General features: G+C 36.4%; 2 protein-coding genes across 5 annotated transcripts in view; both read left to right on the plus strand.

The window, feature by feature from the left end:
- Positions 1–2,503: 2,503 nt before the first annotated feature.
- Positions 2,504–7,308, plus strand: SERF1A (small EDRK-rich factor 1A). The gene is made up of 3 exons (XM_016122147.2): positions 2,504–2,665; positions 3,439–3,547; positions 5,832–7,308. The coding sequence occupies exons 1-3, from the start codon at positions 2,659–2,661 to the stop codon at positions 5,902–5,904; spliced, it is 189 nt and encodes a 62-aa protein (XP_015977633.1). The 5' UTR covers positions 2,504–2,658; the 3' UTR covers positions 5,905–7,308.
- Positions 7,309–12,740: 5,432 nt separating this feature from the next.
- The window catches only part of LOC107498710 (survival motor neuron protein), a 40,798-nt gene continuing 30,942 nt past the window's right edge, over positions 12,741–22,596 (plus strand). For all 4 annotated transcript variants that reach the window (XM_036226220.1, XM_016122146.2, XM_016122145.2 and 1 more), the window contains exon 1: positions 12,741–12,918. In XM_036226220.1, the coding sequence (XP_036082113.1) occupies positions 12,838–12,918 (81 nt within the window). In that variant the 5' untranslated portion in view covers positions 12,741–12,837. The remainder of the gene's footprint in view (positions 12,919–22,596) is intronic.

The following is a 22,596-nucleotide window of genomic DNA, read 5'->3' on the forward strand; positions in this document are numbered from 1 at the left end:
GTCTCAGGAAACCTGGAGCTGCCAGAACCATATAGCTTTGGACAACATATTCTGGTATAAATTGAAGACACAAGGCCTTTCCCCAAATGTTCCTCTCCACCTTAAGAGTCTAGGGTATTCCCACAATTCTGTAGGTAAGGAAGTCAATGACTAAGATTTAATTTCCCATTAGTAAAGGGATGAGAATGATGCAGGACAGGGCAAAGTCCCCTGACTGGGCAGTGGGGGGGGGGGGGGGGGTGACTCAAGCCCTGCACTGAGACGATTCTTGATGGAGTATAAGAAAGAATTCAAACACATGCCAAAGTTAGAGTCAAAAGAGAAGTTTATTAGAGAAGAAGAAAAGCAAAGAAAAGAGAAAGCAAAGACAAAAAAATACCTAGACAAAAGAAAAAGCCCTGAGTGTTAGGGAATCCAGTTTATATGTCAATCTTTAGTTCCCGTGATACACTTGAAAAGACTTTGTTTACCCATTTTCCTTTGAAATGGACTTATAGTGAGGAAAGATGGGAGTATGTAGCGTGAAAGTCTTGCTGGCAATTCCCAGCCTGTGATCCATAGGTCCTCACAGTTTTAGCCAAAGAGAATGAATGATTTTATTTTGTGTAGAGCACCACTTAAATACTCTGCTTTTCCTGTTTTCCCTTCAGGGTGTGGGGACATGGGTTGTTAGCAATCCCATTGAGCAGAAATCTTCCTTTTTTCTGCAGGTTTCCTCGTGGTCTAGCTGCAGGATTGATCAGAATATTGCAGTCTCTGAATATAGCTTGATTTAACATTTTGGTTCTCTTGCCTCCTCCCTAAATTAGGAACAGAGTGAGATTTGACTTTATTGTTAAATATAAAGTTGTAATGTATTTGTTACACACCTGAATTCGTAAATTCTTAATGGCATCACAGTAATTTTAAAATTCTCTAGATTTTTCTGGCAGATATATCCAACATTCCTCATGTATATGGTGTACATCATGTGTATCCCTACAACTCAAAAACTATATTTTCAGCTGCAAAGAAGCAGCTCAATTAGACTGTAAATTAAGACCACATAAAGAAACAAGAACTCTGCCACTTAACCTTCCAATTTCAAATTCCTTCCCTCTCTCCTTCTTTAGCCAATCTCTTTGTCTCTAAAAGAAGCCTGGCCAGAAAGTCAATCTTTCCCCTCAGCTCAAATTACTCCAGAACAGGTTTGCTAAGTGCAAACACCTGATGTGTAAACTGTATTGAGGAGAGGTGGTGCCTAAAAAGACTAAGCATCAAGGCTCTGAGATTGAAATAATGACAATAATAGCCAACATATTGGGTGCTATTGTATGCTGAGCACTTTATCGCTTCATATATATTAACTCAATTAATGAAGATACAACTACCTCCCCATTTTATTGGCAAGGAAGCTTTAATGCAATGAAATAACGTGCCCAAGCTCACACAGCTATTCATTGGTAGAATTGGGGTTTCAACCCAGACATCTCCAGAACTCTTTGCCACTTTCTCCTACCTTCTCTAAAATAGGCGATTTTTATGAGGTAAAATAAAACTTAGTGAAGTTTGATCATGTATACTTGGGGTCCATTGAAGTACTTTCTATGCTTTTGTATATGTTTGAAATTTTCCAGAATAAAAGCTTTTATAAATAGGGTAATTTTAGGATGTTCAGACTAACTCTACACATTTCTCAGTTTATAACGATTAGTGGAATAGATGAAAAAAATAGGTATCAACCAAATGAGCCATTAAGCATCTTTACAAGTCTGTTTGTAGCAATGGCAGAAGCTCCACAGCTTTAACATAGGTTCCAAGGTTATTCTGGCTTATTCTGAATGCATGGCAAGACCGCATACCCTGACATCTTTCCCCGTCACACAATCCAAGCAGAGCCATTAACCTAACATTCAGAAAGTACCGTCGACCATGGCAGGGGCAGTTTGATAAAATGAGAAATGAATAGACTTTACAGTCCGTCTTAAATCTTTTTCTCACTTCTACCTGTCCCTACCTGTTAGGTCAGTAGATTCTGATGAGTCTCAGTCTCCTCTTGAGTAGTGAGCGCAATGAAGTCCGCCTACCTTCATTGTTCTCGGGTTGGTGTGAGAATAGGAAGGAAATTAGTGAAGGGAGGACCCTGCCTTTCGCAGTTAACCCTCAATCTGTTGTCTGACATTCCTCCTCTCCCTGCCGCTGAAAGGCGTGAAGAAATTAGCGTTCTTTGTCAGAAAGTTAGAATTGTAGTGTTTGTTTTTGTTGTTACCCAACAGTGGAGGATGGTCAAGCCCCAGTGCCCGGTACACAGCGGGGAAAATTCACACATGCCTATTCCTTCCTACGACACAGGACCTGCTTTCTGGACTGTACTAAAGTTGCCTGGCATGAGAGTCCCGGGTGCCGACTGATCGGCAAGCGCAGCGGTCAGCAGGCCTGAGCCCGGGTCGCGCTCCGCCGCGTCCGCCCAACAGCGCCCCCGCAGTCGCTCGCTGGCCACGCCGGCAGCTGTGGTCTGGTCTCAGTGGGCGGGGCGGTGGACTGAGTAGAGGCGTCGCCCCGCGGAGGGTCGGCGCGGCCTCAGCCTTCTAGATCTGCTGGTGGGGACGGCCGCTAAGCGTGCGACGAAGCCGTTGCTTTTCCAAGTCGCTCTCTTCCAGGCTCAGTCCGGTGGTCAGCATGGCCCGTGAGTGTGCGGACGGGTGGGTGATGCTTAGGGGATCGTTGGGCGAAGAACTCAACGGATCACCCGGGCGCGTTTGGCGGGGAGGCGGGGGCTAGCTAGTGTATGCCCGTCGGTCCGGCGGGGCGGAGACCCAGCTTCAATTAGCTGAGAATGGGGGCCGCTGGGCTCCAGTCCGCCTTGAAAGGTCCGACAGGTGTCTGCACCTCTGGTGCGAGTTTACATAGTAAAGAACACCTCTCCAGAGGTGAGGTGTGTGGAGTCAGCCCCGGGAGGGGTTCTGGTTTGGAGGTGGTTTGTAGCTGGTGCTTAAAATCATTAAGGCCTAAGAAAAATTGGGAGCTCCGATTGAGTCTTGTCCATACTTTTGTTTGGCGCTCGCAAGAAATGTTTTCACAAGCATCGGTATTTGCATAACAGTTGGATTGTGATGGGCCAACTTGTGCTAGGTGTGATCTGTGAATCTCTCCACGCACACTCCTCAAAAGCCAGAACTTATTTTGGATACTGGCCCATGTATACAGACGATTGGAATTCCCTTTTTAAGAGATCTGGTATTTACAGCCAGTGAACACCTTGATTGGTATGATAATGCTCTTAAGACCTTAAGTGTTTTCCTGTAAGCTTCCTCCTTGTGGTCAGATCCGGGAACACCATTCAGTGCCAGTACTCTTCTGGCTTATCTATTAAAAAGCAAACGTAAGATACTTCTAAATAAGAGCCTTATAATGGAATAGTTTTGGAGATGGGAAAAGAACATGACTTTCTCTTTGTAGGTGGAAATCAAAGAGAACTTGCCCGCCAGAAAAACATGAAAAAATCTCAGGAAATTAGCAAGGGAAAAAGAAAAGATGACAGCTTGACTACCTCTCAGAGAAAGCAGAGGTCAGTGATACTAATGATGTTCTCAGGTCGCTGAAGTTTTCGTTTTGGGAAATGGAAAGCATTTTTTTTTTTTAATTTTGGTAGAACTAGGCCTAACCTGCAGAAAAGGGTAACAATTGAGTATCTGTTGTGTGCCAGGCATACGAAAACTATATGGGGTAGTTATTATCCCAACCCATGGACGAAGAATTTAAAGCTCAAGCTATAATTTGTCTTTCATAGAATCTCATGCAACTCTACCACAATCATAAGAACTTTATTTAGCAAAAATAATTGAACACCGTCCATATACTCAACTGTTAGGTACTAGAGATACAACATTTCAAAGAATACATTCTACCCAAACTGGTCTGGATGACAGGTGACATTATTATAGTGATAACTGTTATGAAAGAGACACAAAAAAGTAAATAGCTATATTGACTTCTGACTTTCCATTGAGTTGTAAAGAATGCAAGTACACAGCCTCAGTATAAGACTATATGTGAGAAATAATACAAACTACTACAGAAATGCTTTGAAAAACAGCTTAAGTAAAATGCATTGATGTTTTTAAAAAAGTTAAAGTTTAATTTTATTCTAAAATCAAATTTTGTTGTCTACGTGGAACTTGGAAGTCAAGTGAGTAATTAACTACATGTGTTTCAGTATGACTTCTCTGTGGTCTTTAAGCCTGTCTACACAATAGAACCACCTGGGGAAACTTGCCATCTACTCCAGTCTGTGTGCCATACCTAGTCCTGATTTAATTGGCCTGGAGTTGAGCATTAAAACGTGCTGAAGGCAAATTTTATTCTATCTTAAGTTAAACCTGACTTTTAAAAAGCTCCTCAGGTGATTCCGATGTGCAGCCAGAGTTAAGAATCATTATTCAATGAGTGGAAGCCCTTAAATATCATTTTACACCTTCTTTCTATGACATTATTAAAATAATAAGCTTTGCTTTAACTTTGTTTACGCACATTGGGGTAAAAGTGAAAGTGGTACAGATCAGTGACCCTGAAATAGTATTTTTATTAGAGAAGCTAGTCTAGCTAGGTTCAGTAATAACCACTGAATTCCCAATTCTGACAAAGTTCGGTGGTAGGTGTTCTATGTATATTATCTCTATCACAGTCCTGCTCAATCCATAAATAGGAAACCGAGACTCTGAACTTCAGTAACAATACTAAGGTCATAGAACAAGCACAGCAGAGCTTGATTTTAAACAAAACTATCACTATTTTTTATGATACCTCTTTTTTTTTTTTTTTGTAGCTGTCTTGTTTTCCTTCTCATTCCTTGTTTTTGCTATTGGCTCTACAGAAATGTCTTACTGTCATGAACAGAGCTACTTTTCTTGAATGAAAATGTCATACTAAATCTATGCAATAGCAAGATAGGAAAGAGCCTGGACTTTGAAATTGGACAAACCTTGGTTTTCATGTAATTTGGGGCAAATTACTTGGCTCTAAGCCTTTAATTTTTTTTTTTAATCTGAAATGTGGGGATAACTACTCAGAGTTGTAAGACTTAATTGAGAGCCAGTAAATTGCTTGGTACATAGTAGGTGTTGAATACATAGCCATTTAATATATACACACATATATACACACACACTTACATATATATATAAATTTTTTTTTTAATATAGATCTCATGGACCATCTACCCCAGGTAGTCTGCTTGTAGATCACACAATATGGCATGTGGAGTTCAGCCAGAGACAGAAAGGATTAAAAAAATGCTCTGAATATCCTGCTTTTCTTTAGTGTAATACATTTTTAATCACTAGCTTTTGGGCTTTTGGGCTTGCTTCATAACATCTATAACCTAAGCCTAGGTACCAGTTAGGATATCTAGGAGACTTCTTAAATTCCCCTTTTTCAGGAAAAAGTTTAATGAATTAACTTTGTTGACAACAAAGAGTAATCGCCATTATTTCTGCATGTAGCTAGCTAATGTGGGGTGCCTATATATATTTTTATATTATGTGTTATACATATAATACATAACTGTTCCTCAGAACAACCCTGATATGTTTTGCTCTGATTTTGAAAGAGCTTTGATGTTATTTGCCAAGGTCATGATAACAGTGGAGATGGTATTCAAAATAATACCTTACTTCAAAGCCTTTCGGTTCTTTACTTTCTCATGCTGTTCTAGCCATGAAAATGGAAAGACATGAATGTTTGTATCTTCTTTTAAATTGTCTTCTAATATATTGAATGAGTTGTATACAGAAAACAACTGAGAACATAATCAGCTTTTCTGTAAAAATTGATAGCCTTTTCTCCCATTATAGGGACTCTGAGATCATGCAACAAAAGCAAAAGGCAGCTAATGAAAAGAAGTCAATGCAGACAAGAGAAAAATGATGACTATTTGGAAAATGGTGCTACTGCGAACTAGGTGTATCATCAGCTCTATGATCAAGATTTTATAGAGTGAACAGTCATTACACATGTTGTAACATATCCTTATAAAACTATTTTAAACTTTACCTTTCAGCCTGACTTAGTGTGGTGTTTCAGAACCATACTTCAAAGAATAAAATACTAACCATGCATGTGACGTATTGGTGAACACTATTTTTTTATCAGCAATGAGCATATATATAATTTAGTAGAAAAGTGATGTGATCAGATAATATGATCTCATATAAATCTAGAGTCTTTATCATAAACTTTGTTAAAGTAGATCTTTAAAGTAGGCTTTATTGTATAATAAAATTTAAGATACATTTATCTGACTTTACTTTGTAGTCAGCTAGTTTACTTGAAGAATTTACAATAGATAGTACATACGTTGTACTGGAATAGCAACTAAATGAATATAAATTAAATGAGGTCTCAGTAAAAGTTTTACTTATAGCTTTAACATTTTTAGAATAAGTGCCTTTTTTTTTAATAGCCTTATTTTTTAGAGCAGAATTAGTTTTACAACAAAATTGAGATTTCCCATATACCCTCCCTCCTTACTCATGCATAGCCTCTCCTATTATGAACATCCCCCACCACAATGGTAAGTTTATCCTAGTTGATGGACCTACATTGACACATCAGTACATTGTTTACAATAAGATTCACTGTCATAAGTGCCATTTTTTAGTCTGTTCTGAAACTCTTCAAAGACTTGTGACTTAATGATGGTTATTGATTTGGAAATATGTTAACCTAGAGAAACTAAGTTTTGAGACCTTGTTCTATTCTGAAGTAAATATGCATAATTGCAAAGAATAAAAATAACTTTGAGTAGTAAATGAAATAACTGTGAAGTATTATTCAAATACTTGATTTTTTCACTTTATGCAATTCAACAAATTTTTACTAATTATCTAATATGTTTACCACTATGTTAATGGATAGATTTTCTGGAATTCACCTAATACCTTAAGGTTCTGGTAATCTTGTGTTAGGTCACTTACCAAGGGTATTACCCACAAATAGGATAGAATTTTAAGTGTATCTAATACTAAATGAGGCCAACATGAAATATTTAGCCTGAGTTTTTATCTTCATATTAACACAGACTTTCAGTTAAAGTGAAGCTTTGTTCTCTTTCTTGGATTAACTTCAGTCTTCAAAACTTTATATGATGATAGTCACAAGGGCAAAAGGATTACAACAGCTTGAGTTACATTCTAATAAAAAGGATAATAAAGAAGTCTGATTGTACCACAAAAATTCTTTATGGGTTTGATTTCTGTAATTCTGTCTCCAAAATTTCTACACAAAGTGATAAGCTGTAAGTACAAATAAATATGTATGCTTTAAGGCAAATCCTTTATTTGTTTTTAATGAATAATTTCCACGTTTAAAATATCTTGTGTAGTGGAATAACTGGACTTTTTTTACAAGTTAAATCTTGTAAATCTAGGGGAAACTCCAGTTCCAAAAGAACATGGATATTAGGATAAAGAAGATCTCTAGGTTGTAATTAATTATTAAGACTTAAATTCAAATCGAATGTTTTTAATTTTCATGGTATTTACTTGAAGAACTTCATTTTAAAGGGTTTGATTTTTAACTTCACCACTACCAGACATAAAAATTATCTATGTGGAAGAAAATTAAATATAATTGCTGAAATACATTGACACATTAGTTTCTTTTCATGTATATTTAAGCAGTGTAACTAAAATAGCTAAACTTTTAAAGAGGGGAATTGGTTAATTACAAGATATTAAGGGGAAAATACAGGTGAATAATTGTAATCAGTAAAGCTAATTCATATACCCTTTAGATATTTCTTTGACTTGTTGCCAAAGCATGATCAAATTATTTAGATAAAGTAGTGCCAGCTTTACAGTGTAATTTGGAAAATACCAGACTCCATGGAACATTTTTATAGACATTAAAAATACTATTTTGCATCATCCTTAACAGGAGGTAGTGCATTATTATTAGCAATCTTCCTAAGTCCTGAAAATAAAAGGGAGCAACTGCTACTGTCCAAGGTGATACACTGAAGTCAGTTTCATCAGTTAACTTGATTCTTTTTGAATGCCTTTACTATTAGCGGCAGCATGAGAAATTGTTACCCACTTATCAAAGTAGCCTGTTTTTGAAACTGGACTAAAGGGGAGTATTGATTATGACATTTTTCTAACTTTTAAAAATTATATTTTGCTCTTTTCCCCCCCCATGTTTTTATAGATAGGAAAAGTTTACCCACCTCTAGAAGTGGGTAAACTTTTTTTTTGTATAATATTTTCAAGTTCTACCTTGAAAAAGAGCTTTTCTGTTTGTGTTGTAATACTGCCATTAGCTTTGAGTCTACAATCTATTTCAAAACTATTGAACTTCAAAAAGCATTTATATGCCCCACAATGTATACATATATAAATCATCACATTTACACCTTAAATATATTTGATTTTAATTTGTCAATCAGACCTCAATAGAGCTAGTGGGATAAAAACATATCCCAAAAGTGAAAACTCTAATATAAAGTTGACTATCAGATTACGATTTTTACATTTTACCATCTGTGTCAGGGTTTTAGCAGTGATACAAACGAAGCAAAGAGCACGTCAACTTCTTACGGTAAATTTCTAATTGTCTTTGGTGATAGAAGACATATAAATATTAAAATTCGATTAAAAAGTTGAATTATTTTTATGAAATTGTTCTTCATACTTTTCCATTAGATCAAGAGTGAAGAAGAGCAGTTATTAAACTGCATCCTACAGCTTCATCTGCTAACGCACTTGCTATATAGTAATCATATATTGGGATATGTTGTCTTTGCAAATGACCAAGTCGTGAAAATGTCACTGAGTTAAGGACTCAAATGCACTTCCCCATAAACTCCAGAAAGATTTAAAACTACAGGCTTTTCCTTAAAACTTTTTAAAAACAAAACCCTTTACATAGCACTAATTAGCTAATACACATTTAAAGTTCACAGATAGCCTGCCATTGGACCATTTGCCCAGGAAAAATGAGATTTTAAAATTTGTTTATAACAACTTTTATAGAAATATTTTCCATGCCACATATTACTTTATCAGTTGAACATGACTTTGCTTACAGGTATCAGTGTAGGAATAGTCTTGAATATATAGTTTGGTGGAACCTTTCTCAACACTTGTGAGTTTACAAGAAATTGTCTACCAATCTTGCCGAAATCAAGACAATGCTAATGAATACTTTATTTGTATAAATATATATTTCATATCAAGAACTTTTTTTTGGAGGAGGGGTCAAAGTCTCATTTGGCCCTGTACCACTCAGGATGACTATTAGGGGAGCTTGTGAATGGACATTTAATTAGAGTTATGTATTAATGTATCCTTGAGGAAATATAACCGCATCAAAAGTGGTTTCATGATACACTAGAACTTTCGGTTGCAAACAATTTATTAATAACAACAACCATTATTTAAAAGGACGAGAGACTCCAGAGTTCAAGGAAAAGTTGAAGACTGAAGGCTTTGGAAAAGTCAAGAGTTAGAACAGCTCCAAGTACTATAAGACAGTTTTTTCTATAGTGCTGCTATCAGGTTAAAATTCTGACAACCATTTTTAGTCTTTATATCACTTAGAGTGCCTCCAAATGGACTCGTTTGGGTTATGTGACTACCTCTTAACAAGAGGAGGGAAGTTCACGTAAGTTAATAGTATAACCAAAACTATACCCAGTGAGGGATAGGTGCCCCAGCAAACAAATCTGGGGTTTTGTCACAAGAGGGAAGGAAGAATGGATGCTGGGCAGACTAAAATGAAATAAGAGTCTGATATTCTTATTGTAAGTTTAAGACTAAATTTAAAAAGATACATGGTAATGTAAATCATGAAGGTGGTAGGTAAATGTCTGGAGTGTGAGAAGCAACGATGAAGCTTATACTATTTATATTATTTATATCTCTACCAACTTTCAAAGCCAAAAAAAAAAAAATGCAATGCCTGCTCATTATAGAAAAAGTGGAAAAATGCAACCAAAGGGCTAAAATAAATTTAGCAATAAATTAGGCAGTTACTTAGAAAACTAAACATACCTTTACTATATGTCCCAGTAATTACACTCCTGAGCATGTATCCTTGTGAAATGATACTAAATAGCACACAGCTTAAATGTACATTTCGATTGACTTCGACATTTAAATACTCCACCCAGATCAAGATACATAGCTATTTGCAGCACCCTAGCAAGCTCCTTTATGACCACTTTTAGATCATGCCCCCTACCTATCATTAATGTGGGTCAGTTTTATCTGTTTTTACACTTTTATATAAGTGGTATATACTCTTGTGAGTCTGGCTTAATTTGATCAACATTACATCTGTGAGAATCCTCTGTCTTATGTGTAGCAGTAGTTTCTTCTTTTTCACTGCTGTGTAGCAATCTGTCATAACGAATATACCATAATGTAGTCATCCACTCTGCTTTTCATGGACATTTGGATTACTTTTAGTTTGGGGCTATTATTAATCATTCTGCCATACATAGTGTGTGTGTATATATATATATTATATATATAATATATATGTATATGTATATTATATGTATACATGCATGCATATATATGTGTGTATGTGTATATATATAGTGCCATACATAATATATATATGGCAGAATGACTAATAATGTAATATGTTACATATGTTATATATAATGTATATTAATGTATATTAATACGTGTGTGTATATACACATATCTTTTGGTGGTCATAAGCACTTATTGAGTATATATCTAAGACTGGAATTTCCAGGTCATAGGGTGTATAAAATAGTTGTACATTTCTCTCAGTGCTCATGCACACATTTTTAAACATACAAATAACTAAGAGATATAGGGAGTTTCCTAGGGCTGTCATAACAAATCACCACAAACTTGGTGGCTTACAACAACTGAAATGTATTCTCCCACAGTTCTAGAGGCCAAAAGTCTAAAGGCAGGGTGTCAACAGGGCCATACACCCTCTGAAGAGTCTAAGGGAATAATCTTTGCTTAGCTCTTCCAGCTCCTAGTAGCTCCAGGCATTATCTGAGTTGTGGCAGCATAGATCCTATTTCTGCCTTTGTCTTCACATGGCCTTCTTTTCTCTACCTTCTTTATGTCTCTTCTGAGGATTTTGTCATTGGATTTAGGACTTACTCTAATCTACGATGATCTCATCTCAAGATTCTTAATTATATCAGCAAAAATCCTTTTCCCAAATAAGTTCACATTCACAAGTTTCTGGTGTACATATTTTGGGGCCACCATTCAACTTACTACAGAAAGTTTTTTTAAACAAAAATGAAAATCTTAGCTGTAACTTGATACTTTTTATTTAATAGCCATCCCACAAGTCAGTACACATAGAGCTGACCATAGTATGGATGTAATTTATCCATTCATTTCCTTATTCATGGACAATCAGGATGTTTGTAAGCTTTTGCCACTACAAACAATCCTGTAATATATATTGTCCTACTTAACTCCATGTTCTGGTGCTTTTATTTCTATATGAATGGATTCTTAAAGGTAGGATTCCTAGGGTAAAGGTATATATGTTTGTATTTTTAAACATGTTTGTATTTTTCCAACAAGAGGGTAGCCCTTCATAGCCCCATGCCCTTGATAACATCAGATATTATTAATCTCTAATAATTTTGCTGACCCAAATGAAAATTGGTTCTTAGTTTTTAATTTGCAATTCTGTGACTAGATGTTGAGCATATTTTCATGTTTATTGGACATTTGTAAATTTTTTGGTGAACTCCCCTTGTTTTCTGACTTTTGTATTTCATTTAGTCTTCATATGTAGGTACTATTGTTATGTCCATTTTTATAAATTGAGATTTGGGTTAAGGAATCTCCCCCAAGGTCACCAGGTACTAAGTGGCAGGATAACGATATAAACCCAGGCAGACTGAGTACAGAGCTTCTAGAGTTTGGCTTATTTTCATATTTATTGGCCATTTCTGTTTTTTCCTCAATGAATAACTCTTTTACCTTTGTCTGTTTTGCTGCTTTTACTTTTGACAAAGCTTTTTAAAAGATTTTAGGAATATTGGTATTTTCTTGCATACTATCAACTATTGTTTGTCCTTTCATTTTATGTTGCTTTTGCTGGAAGTTTAAATTACATAATCAGATGTCTAGTTTATCAGCGAGGGTGTAATATGTACATGGAAGTCATTTGGCAATTCTAAACGCCTAATGAAGAGTACTGGGAAAGTAAATGGTAAGAACTAAGAATATCATTTGATCTCGTTTAAGTTAAAAAATTTACTAAGAAAGATTTGGAAGAATGGTTATTAACCTAAATGTCAAAGTTGGGAAGTGTCTAAAAGCATAAACTCTACTGCCTGCATTCCAGGCAGCTGTGTAAACACTGTGCCTCAGTTTGTTCACCTTTAAAATAAGAGTCCCTAATTTGTAGGGTTGTTGTCAAAACAAAACAAAACAAAACAAAACAAAACAAAACATAAAACTCTTTTGTGCAATTCAGCTATATTATTATTGGTTACCTCCGGACTGATTTTCATTGTATTCTGTTATCCATATTCACTAAATTGCCCTCAATGAACACTATTTTCTAAAATAAATTTATTATTAAAAACAAAAACACTCTGGTAGAATCACTCTACGAATATATGAAAAAGTGAACTCAAAAAATTGAGAGACTACAGAAAAGAAAAACGAGCGCGATCAGTGAAATCAGGAGGCGACCCCCAGTAGAGAGCGCGCAGTCCTCCACGCCGCGGGCTCGCTTTCCAGGCCACCGTACTCTTCCGCGCCCAGAGACCCCGGGCGGCGGAAGTCGTCATTTTCGGAGGCACGCAGCCCACGCTGCGCACCCTGCGGTAGCCTCGCGATGGCGATGGGGGTCGAAGGCGGTGGTGGAGGTGTCCCGGAGCAGGAGGACTCTGTGCTTTTCCGGCGGGGCGCAGGCCAGGTGAGGCTGCGGCCGGCTCTGCCTCTGGACGAGCGCCCACTTCCCGGCCCCCACGGTCCTTCCCCGGCCGCGGGGCGGGACCTGGCCACTCAGTTTACTGCTGGACTGCGGTCCGTGTGTTTCTACATCTTTCTCCATTTGGGAGCTTCATCCGCAAGCTCCTTCCTCGCGCAGCTTGGGTACCCTGATAGCTTAGAGCCGAGGTCCTAACCAACTTGATTGTATCTTGGTTTGTACACTCCGTCGCGGAGGTGGTGAGGGCAGGCCAGGGCGAAGTAGGGACATTAGGAGTCTACTGAAACGACCCAGACCCAGGTGTCAGCAAAGGAGAGCAAAGTACTCAGATACTTGATATATTTTGAAGTCAGAGGCAATAGGTGTTGGACATGATTCGATAATGGAGGCTTGAGAGAGGAAAGTCAAAGGTAGCTTTAAGACTGTCCTAAACAATTGTAAAAGATGAAGTTACCTTTTACAAATGTACTGAGATGGGGAAAACTTCAGGGAGATCAGGTTTATAAAAGAGAGGATCAGCTTTTGGTTGAAATAGTGGCGAAATCTGATTGGACTGAGGGTTGGAGAGGAGAAAAGGCAACACTTGTAAACAAATAGTTTGAGTTTTATTGTTAAGTAGGCTAATAGAAGGGAGAAGTGAATAAAGAGGATTCTTAATTGCGTGTTTTATTTGTTTTTAAGATGGGAGAAACATAGTTCAGCATGTTAGTGGGCATATAGGAAAGGTCCAGTAAAGATGGAAAAATTGATGCAGGAGAGAGAATTGCTGAAGCAGTGTTCTGGAGTAGATGAGAGGAAATGGATTTGGCCTTTGTTAGGTACATTGACAGTTAATGTGGCGACAGTTATATGGGCACAAATCTGTGAATGGGCAGATATGGTGGAGGGAGATTGTGAAAGTGCTCTTTTGATTGTTTCTGTTTTCTCTGTAAAAGAAGGTCATCAGCTAGGAGTGAGGACGGGCAGGTGTTGGAGGTTTGAGCAGAGACAAGGTAGGAAGTAGGTCTCTAGGACAGTAGATTGAGTGTTGGACTAGTGAAATATAGTGGAAACATTGCTTGGCAACAATAAAGGCCTAATTGAGATTTGTAATCATGAAATTAAAGGAGGATAGGCAGCAATATTATGTTTTTTGCCAGCTAAATTCAATTCAGGTGTGTGAGGACAGGCACAGACTAAACCAATAGTTGAAATTAATAGGGTTGTATAGGCATACTTCATTCTATTAAGCTTCATGTTATTGTGCTCTACAGGTGTTGCATTTTTTTACAAACTTAATACCCTCCACCAGCAAAAAGATTACAACTATCTTTATTGCCATGTTCACTTTAATACGCAGTCTGGAACTGAACTTGCAATATCGCGGAGTTATGCCTATAGTTTTAACAAGTGAATATGAAGAAGAGGGAGAGGTACAAGACAATTATCTTAATAATTGTCTATGGGATTTAAGCTGGCCGAGAAAGGAAGCGAGGACGATAGAACAGTGAGGGGCAATTTAAAAAGCTAGAGGATCAATGTTTTGCTATTCCCAGTGAAGTAAAATGATTGTCATTATTGAGTTACTAGAAGGAATAAGTTTCAGAGCCTAGAAGGTGGTGATTGGAGAGTAGGATTCTTGAAGCTGAATTTATGGAGAGTTTGTTACTGGTTATAATAAAGTCCATAGAAATGAGTAGTTGAGATTGGGTGGTATACAATATCATTGATAGACAAGAGTTTAAAGACCTACAAGGATAGGCTATTGGTAGGATCATCTACAAGGGTTTTTAAATAATCAAGAATTATGACAGTAGTATCAGAGAGAGTACTGAGATATAAATCTTAGGGAATGAGGAGTTGTGCCCAGGTGGCTGTAGAAGATTGCAATAAGGAGGGATAGTAGACTGGAGTCTGGTAACAGGATTTTCAAAACTGGGAGTATTTAGGGAGGAAAGAAGGAGAATAATATGAAAGTGAGAAGCAAGAAAGATTTCTTCCTTTGGTACAGAGATTTGAGGGATATGAAGGAGAAAAACATTTATTTGAGATAGCTGCATGGAAAATGGCATCCTCAAAGAAAGCCAGATTTTAGAGCAAGAAGATGAAGGGAGTATTCAGTGAAGAGGTTAAAAATATTGGGGGTGGGGTGGGAAGCGGGGTTGACGATTACTCAGGAGAGCACAGTGAAAGTGTCAGTAGCTGAGAAGTGGTAGAAAATGGCAGAACATGAGAAATAACTTGAGAAACCTGGGCTATTGGTGGTGACTGAGAAACAGATAAGGCAGTCTTGATGGTCTGTTTTGGTTGCTGTGTAACAAATCACAAAACTTAGTAGCTTAAAACAATTATTATTTCTCATAGTTTCTGTGGGTTAGGAATTTTTGAAGCCTTGCTAGTAGTTATTCAGATCTTTTCATGTGGTTGCATCCATATAGTAGCTCAGGTTGCAGTAGCTGAGGACTGAGCATCTGTGGATTGACAGGTCATTTCTTCATATCATCTCAGGGCTGCTTCATGTGGTCTCAGTGTATGGTCTGGTTTAGATTTCATTATACCCTTTGTAATCCTTCCCTCTCATCTGTCATCTCCTGTCCCTACACAACTGCTGATTCACCATAGGTTAGTCTGCATTTTCTAGAATTTTATAAACTTGGAATCCTTTTTGTCTGGCTTCTGCTCAGCATAGTTATTTTGAGTTTCTTCCATTTCGTTGTGGAGATCATTTGTTCAATCCTTGTTATTGCTGTAGTATTCCATTGCATGAATATACTAAAATATGCTTATCCATTCACTTGTTCATGAACATTTAGGTTGATTCCAGTTTGGGGCTGTTACAAATAGAGCTGCCACGAGTATTAGTGTAGAAGACTTTATATGGACATAATGCTTTCATTTCTCTTGAGTGAATACCTAGGTCATGTATTTTAACTCTTGAAGAAGTTGCCAAACTCTTTCAAAGTGGTTGTACCATTTTACATTTCAATTAGAAGTGTATGAAAGTTCCATTTGCTCTCCATCTTTCCTAACACTTAGTATTGTCAGTCTTGTGTTAAATTTAGACATTCTATTAGATGTGTAGTGGCATCTTGTTTTAATTAACATTTCTCTGGCGACTAGTGATGGTAATCATTTCACCCTATTTTTTCACCTGATTTTAAAACATTTTTGCTTCAAGGTGGTTTTTTCCATATTGTGGATGCTAGTTCAAGAATATTTAATTTCAGTTAGGTGTAGTGTTTTCTTCTCTTTGTGATTATTTGAGAAGGTGTTTTATCTTGTAATAGCTTTGTATAGATATCTTTGTTTTCTGTTCATTTCGAAATGTCTTGTTTTCCTGGTTTGACAATAACGGTTAAGAAGTGAGCAGTTTGGGTTGCTACGTATCTTTTAAGATTACCATCTTCCATTGATACTGTGAAGTGCACTTCTTTTATCAGTAGTACCTTTTGCAGTTGCAGGAGAAATAATGTGTCTTCTAATTTTGTGATTTTGCTTTTAGCATCAAATTCAAACAGTCATCACCAAGACTAATGTCATGGAGCTTACTTCCTGTGTTTTGTTCTAGGAGTTTTATGGTTCCAGGCCTCACATTCAAGTCTTTAATCCATTTTCACTTAAATTTGTGTGTGGTGTGAGATAGTGGTCCATTTTCATTCTTTTGCATTTCCAGTTTCATTCTTTTGCTGTCCAATTTTCCTAGCACCATTTATAGAAGAGACTCACTTTCCCCATTTCTTAGCTCTTTTGTCATAAATTAATTGACTAATTGGGTTTATTTCTGGGCTCAATTCTCTTCCATTGACATGTATCTATTTTACATGCCAGTACTATACTGTTTTGATTACTGTAGGTTTGTAATATAGTTTGAAATCAGAGCATATGATGCCACCAGCTTTGTTTTTCTTGGTTTGGCCTTTTGTGTTTCTTGGTTTGGCTGTTGGGGGCCTTTTGTGGTCCCATACATGTTTTGGAATTTTGATAGGAATTGCATTGACTCTGTAGATTGCTTTGGGTAAGTGGGTATTTTAATAATATTCTTCCTAATGATAATAATAATAATATTCTTCCAACCTGTGGGAATGGAATATCTTTCCATTTATTTTTGTCTTCTTTAATTACTTCATTAATGTCATAGGTTTCAGTGTACAGGTCTTTCACCTCGGTTAAATTTATCTCTAGGTATTTTATTCTTTTTGATGTAATTGTAAATGAGATTGTTTTTTAAATTTCTTTTACTTTTAAATTTCTGATACTTCATTAATAGTGAATAGGAACACAACGGATTTTCATATATTGATTTTGTATCCTGCTACTTTACTGAATTCATTTATTTGTTCTACTAGTTTATTGGTGGAGTCTTTAGGGCTTTCTATATATGTGTTATGTGCAAATAGTGACAGTTTGACTTCTTTGTTTCCAAATAGGATGTCTTTTATTTCTTTTTCTTTGGCTATGACTTTCAATGCTATGCAGAATAAAAGTGGTGAGAATGGGCATTCTTCTCTTGTTCCTTATCTTAGAATAAGATAGCTTTTCACCATTGAGTATGGCGTTAGCTGTGGGCTTGTCGTATGTGGCCTACGTTGAAGTACAATCTCTTTATACCCATTTTCTTGAGAATATTTATTATAAATGAATGAATTTGTCAAATGCTTTTTCTGCATTTATTGAGATGACCATATGATTTTTATTCTTCATTTTGCTAATATGCATAACATTGATTTGCAGATGTTAAACTATCTTTGCATTCCTGATATAAATCCCACTTGGTCATGTTGTATAATCCTTTTAATGTATCGTTGAATTTAGTTTGCTAATAATTTGTTGAGGATCTTTGCATCTATATTCATCACGGATATTAGCCTATTTTCTTTCCTAGCGGGGTCCTTGTTTGGTTTAGTATCAGAGTAATGTTGACCTGGTGAAATGAGTTTGGAAATGTTTCTTCCTCTTCTACTTTTTTGGAAGAGTTTAAGGATTGGTATTAATTCTTATTTGATTGTTTAGTAGAATTCACCAGTGAAGCTATCTGGTCCAGGATTTTTGTTTGTTGGAAGATTTTTGATTAGTAATTCAATCGTATTACTAGTAATTGGTCTGTCTAGTTTTTCAGTTTTTCTACAATTCATTTTTGGTAGGGGTATGTTCCTAGGGATTTACCCATTTCTTCTAGGTTGTCAAATTTGTAGTTTCTTATGAGCCTTTGTATTTCTGTAGTATCAGTTGTGATGTCTCTGCTTTCATTTATTATTATATTTATTTGAGTCATTTTTTTTCTTTGTAAGTCCATCTAAATATTGGTCAATTTTGTTTATCTTCTCAAAGAATCAGTTCTTCAGTTTATTGTTCTTTTGTCTTTTAGTTTTATTTTATTTCCATTCTGATCTTCATTTCCTTCCGTCTAAATTTGGTTTTCATTTTTTATTTTTCTGTGTCCTTGAGGTGTAAATTTAGGTTATTCGAGGTTTTGTTTCTTGATATAGGCATTTACATTATGAACTTCTTGCTTAGAACTGATTTTGCTGTGTCCCACAAGTTTTGGTATATTGTATTTCCATTTTAATTAGTCTCAAAGTATTTTTTATTTCTCTTTTGATTTCTTCTTTGATCCATTAGTTGTTCAATACATGCTTCTTAATCTCCACAAATTTGTGAATTTTAAAATTTTTTTCTTGTAATTTCTGTTTTCATCCATGTGGCCAAAAAAGATGCTTTATATGATTTTAATCTTAAATTCATTAAAACTTGTTTTGTGCTCTGACATATGTTATATCTTAGAGAATGTTCCATATGTACTTGGGAAAAACATGTGTTCTGTTGCATTTGGATGACATGTTTTGTGTATATGTTCTATCCATCTGATATAACGAGTTGTTTAAGGTCGATGTTTCCTTATTCATTTTCTGTCTGGATGGTCTATGCATTGATGAAATTGAAGTATTAAAGTTCCCTACTATTTTTGTTTATATCTGCCTTGATAGCTGTCAATATTTGTCTTAAATAGTTAGGTACTCTTGTGTGCATAAATCTTAGAATATCTTCCTGTTGGATTGACCCCTTTATCCTTTGTCATGTCCTTGTCTCTTATTACAGTCTCTGTATTAAAGTCTATTTTGAATGAAATAAGTACAGGTACCACCATTTTCTTTTGATTTCTGGTTGCATAGAATATCTTTTTCCATTCCTTTACTTTCGTTCTGTGTGTGTTCTTACATCTGAAGTGGTTATCTTATAGGCAGCATATAGATAGATGGGCCTTGTTTTTTTTTTTTTTTTTTTCTTTTTTTACCTGTTTAACCTCTCTGTGTCTTTATATTGGAGAATTTAGTCTTTTTACATTTAAAGTAATTATTGATAGGTATATACTTATTTCCATTTTGTTAATTGTTTTTTGACTTTTTTTTTTTTGTAGTTTCTATACCTTTTCTTGCTCTCTTCCTTTGTGGTTTAATGATTTTCTTTAGTGGCATATTTAGGTTTCTCTATCTTTTGTGTATTTATGATAGGTTTTTACTTTGTGGTTACCATGAGTCTTATAATAATACTTATAACTGTCAATTTTAAGTTGATTTCTTTGATTTGCATGCATTCTAAAGCTCTACATTTGTACTCCTTCCCCACATTTTGTTTTCGATGTCCCATTTTACATTTTTTATCTTTTACGTTCCTTAACTAATGTAGTTACAGTCGTTTTTGTTTTATCTTTTAACCTTCATAGTAGTTTTATCAATGATTAATCCTCCACCTTTACTATGTAAATATCTTCAGATTTATACTTTCATATGTTTTTTGTTCCTAAATTTCACTCTTCCTTTTAGCTTAAAGAAATCCTTTTAACATTTCTTGTAAGGCCGGTTTAGTGATTATGAACTCCTTTAGCTTTTGCTTGTCTATAAAACTTTTTATCTTTCCTTTAATTCCGAATGGTAACTTTGGTGAATAAGAGTACTCATGATTAGAGGTTTTTTCTTTCAGCACTTTTAAGTATATCATGACATTCCTTCTGGCCTACAAAGTTTCTGCTGAAAAATCTTACAGCCTTATGGGAGTTTCCGTATATGTAACAAGTTGTTTTTCTTTTCTTGCTTTTAAAATTCTCTGCTTGTCTTGAACTTCTGACACTTTAAGTATTATATGTTTTGGGTCTCTCTGGGTTCATTTGTTTTGGAACTTTCTAGACTTCCTGGATCTAGATGTCTGTTAGAGAAGTTTTCAACCATTATTTCTTCAAATAAGATTTCTTCTCCTTTCTCTCTTTTTTCTCCTCCTGGGATCCCTATAATAAAATGTTTGTCTTCTTGATGTTCTCCCATAAGTCCTTAAGCTGCCTTCAGCTTTTTTTCATTTTTTTCTTTTTGCTGCTTTGATGGGGTATGTTCCACTGCCTTTTGTTTTAGTTCAGGCTGTTGTTGAACCCCTCTATTATATTTTTCAGTGCAGTCCTTGTATTCTTTAGCTCTGTGATTTCTGTTTGCTACTTTCTTATATTTTCTATCTATTGCAGTTCTCACTGTGTGCATCCATTTTTCTGAGTTTGGTGAGCATCATTATTATTTTGAGCTCTTCGTTAGGTACATCATTTATTTTCATTATCATTAAGGATTTGTTTATGAGGTTTTTATCTTGTTTTTGTTTGTTTGTTTGGAACTTATTCCCCTATTTTTTCATTTTGCTTGACTCTGTGTTGGTTTCTGTGCATTAAACAGCCACCTCTCCCTAAAATCAAGGAGTGGCCTCATTTAGGTGAACCTTAACTTTTAACCTTGCCTCAGGTTTTGATTGTCTCTCTAACCTTTAAGTATGCTCAAAGACTTAGTGTCTCAAGGGGAGGAATCTCAATTAAGGCTGATTGGAAGCCAGACCCTCAGGCAGCAGCTCTTAAAGTATGCAAATATATATTGGCCACTGGGAAGGAAGTGTAAGTCCCCACTGGCCATCAAAACTTTGCATCTTAAAGTTTTCTCTGGGCTCAAGTTGCAGTAATCAGAGTACCAGATGAGTGTATAAGCTCCTTTCTAGAAGATAACAGTGAATTGGAGCAAGGCAGATGGAGAGCACAAAGATTATGTCCACCTGCCTCCACTCCCTGGGAGCATCTCCATAGGTTCCTAGATGTGTGCCAAACCAGAAGCCTGCCCCTTAGGCAGAACTTTCTGGACAAGGAAATAGGCCTTTTCCACAGAAAGACTGGGGGTGTGTTTCAGTCCACTGTCATGCAATGCCCTTGAGATGCTAGCCTACCAAGAGCTATCTCTCCAATTGATATAGTCCTTTGGGACCCAGGAATGCAAGGCCCCCGGCCACCAGACATAGGTAGGCAAGGAGTATTCCCTGGGCAGCAGTACAAAAACTAGGAAACTAGAAGTAAAAACTGGAATGCTAGATGTGTGTAAGAGGTCTGGTGATATTGAGCCTGGCAGAGAGAGAACTCAAAGATGGCATCTGCTGGCTGGAGCACAGCAGAGAGCAAAAAAAGACAGCACCTGTCAGCCCCAGCCCCAGCCCCAGCCCCTGGAGCATATTCTAGCAGACCTCTAGATGTGTATTGAATTAGATGCCTGATCCTTAGGCTAATGGCTTAGGTGCGTGAAGTGTGTTTCTTAATTGGCATCTTCTGCACTGGTCCTGGAGCAGGTGAGCCCAGGCACTCTAGCCCTTTAAGAGCCTGTACCTTGTGGATCTCATGGACCTGAGTCCCCCCTTGGCTTTCAAAGCTAGATATTTTGGGGGCTTACCTCTCAGAAAAGGTTTTAAAAATTAGGGTGCACAGTATGAGGTTTAGAGCCTTTGCTCTTCAGAGAGAAGCTTCAGGCCTTGAACTCCCTCCTGAATGTGGATTGCTGCACCAGGGTTGGGATTCACAGTGAGATTGTGTTTCAGCCTCCTACTGCTTCAGTGTTGGGGTTTTTTTTTGCTTGTCCCGTATGTAGGAAGTCACTCAGCTATTCTTTAGGCTTTTTTTCAGAGAAAATTGTACTCTGCATAGCTATAAATTTAGTATGTTGGTGGGAGTTGTTGAGTTCAGGATCTTCTGTGTCATCATCTTGAACTGGAGAAAATTGATTTATTTCTGTTTAATTAAAACATTTGTATTTCACATTTTAATATTTGATCATACTTGTTTGCTATTCTTTTTTTTTGTTTTGTCTGACAATATGTCTTAAATCCCTGATTAAACTCTCTTGTGAGGAGGTGGCATGATTTCATGCCTCTCAATGATGAGTATTTAGTCGATAGTGGGTGCTCAAAAATGTTTTTAATTGAATTAAATTTAAACTCTACTAAGCATTCATTAAATTTAATTCAAAAATAGGAATGATTTTTAGGTCTTTTCCAGATTAATATCAGATGTTTTCCCACTAAAACTAAATCCTTTATCTTATCCTTGGTTTGTCAAACTAAACCTTTTATATGCTTTTAGAAAAGATTGAAATGTGAGTTACTCTTGAACTGATCCACTATGACTGGTGGATAGGAATTAAATTGTGGAGCATTCACTTCACGGCATGCCTCTTAGAACATTTACATATAACTAACCTAAGGGTAATGTCATGTAATAACTAAGCCAGATATGTTTCTTGTGTTTATTTTTAGGATTTTTAAATACCCACTATTCGTTGAATTTTATGTTCAGATTAAGATGACTCTTGGTACTAGCATACTTTTTTTAATGAAACCTAT

This window comes from Rousettus aegyptiacus, unplaced genomic scaffold, assembly GCF_014176215.1.
Source record: "Rousettus aegyptiacus isolate mRouAeg1 unplaced genomic scaffold, mRouAeg1.p scaffold_m13_p_8, whole genome shotgun sequence".
Lineage (NCBI taxonomy): Eukaryota > Metazoa > Chordata > Mammalia > Chiroptera > Pteropodidae > Rousettus > Rousettus aegyptiacus.

Coding starts and splice junctions, on each gene's coding strand:
- SERF1A (XM_016122147.2), top strand. Junction 3,548..5,831: donor ACCTCTCAGAGAAAGCAGAG/GTCAGTGATACT, acceptor CTCCCATTATAG/GGACTCTGAGATCATGCAAC.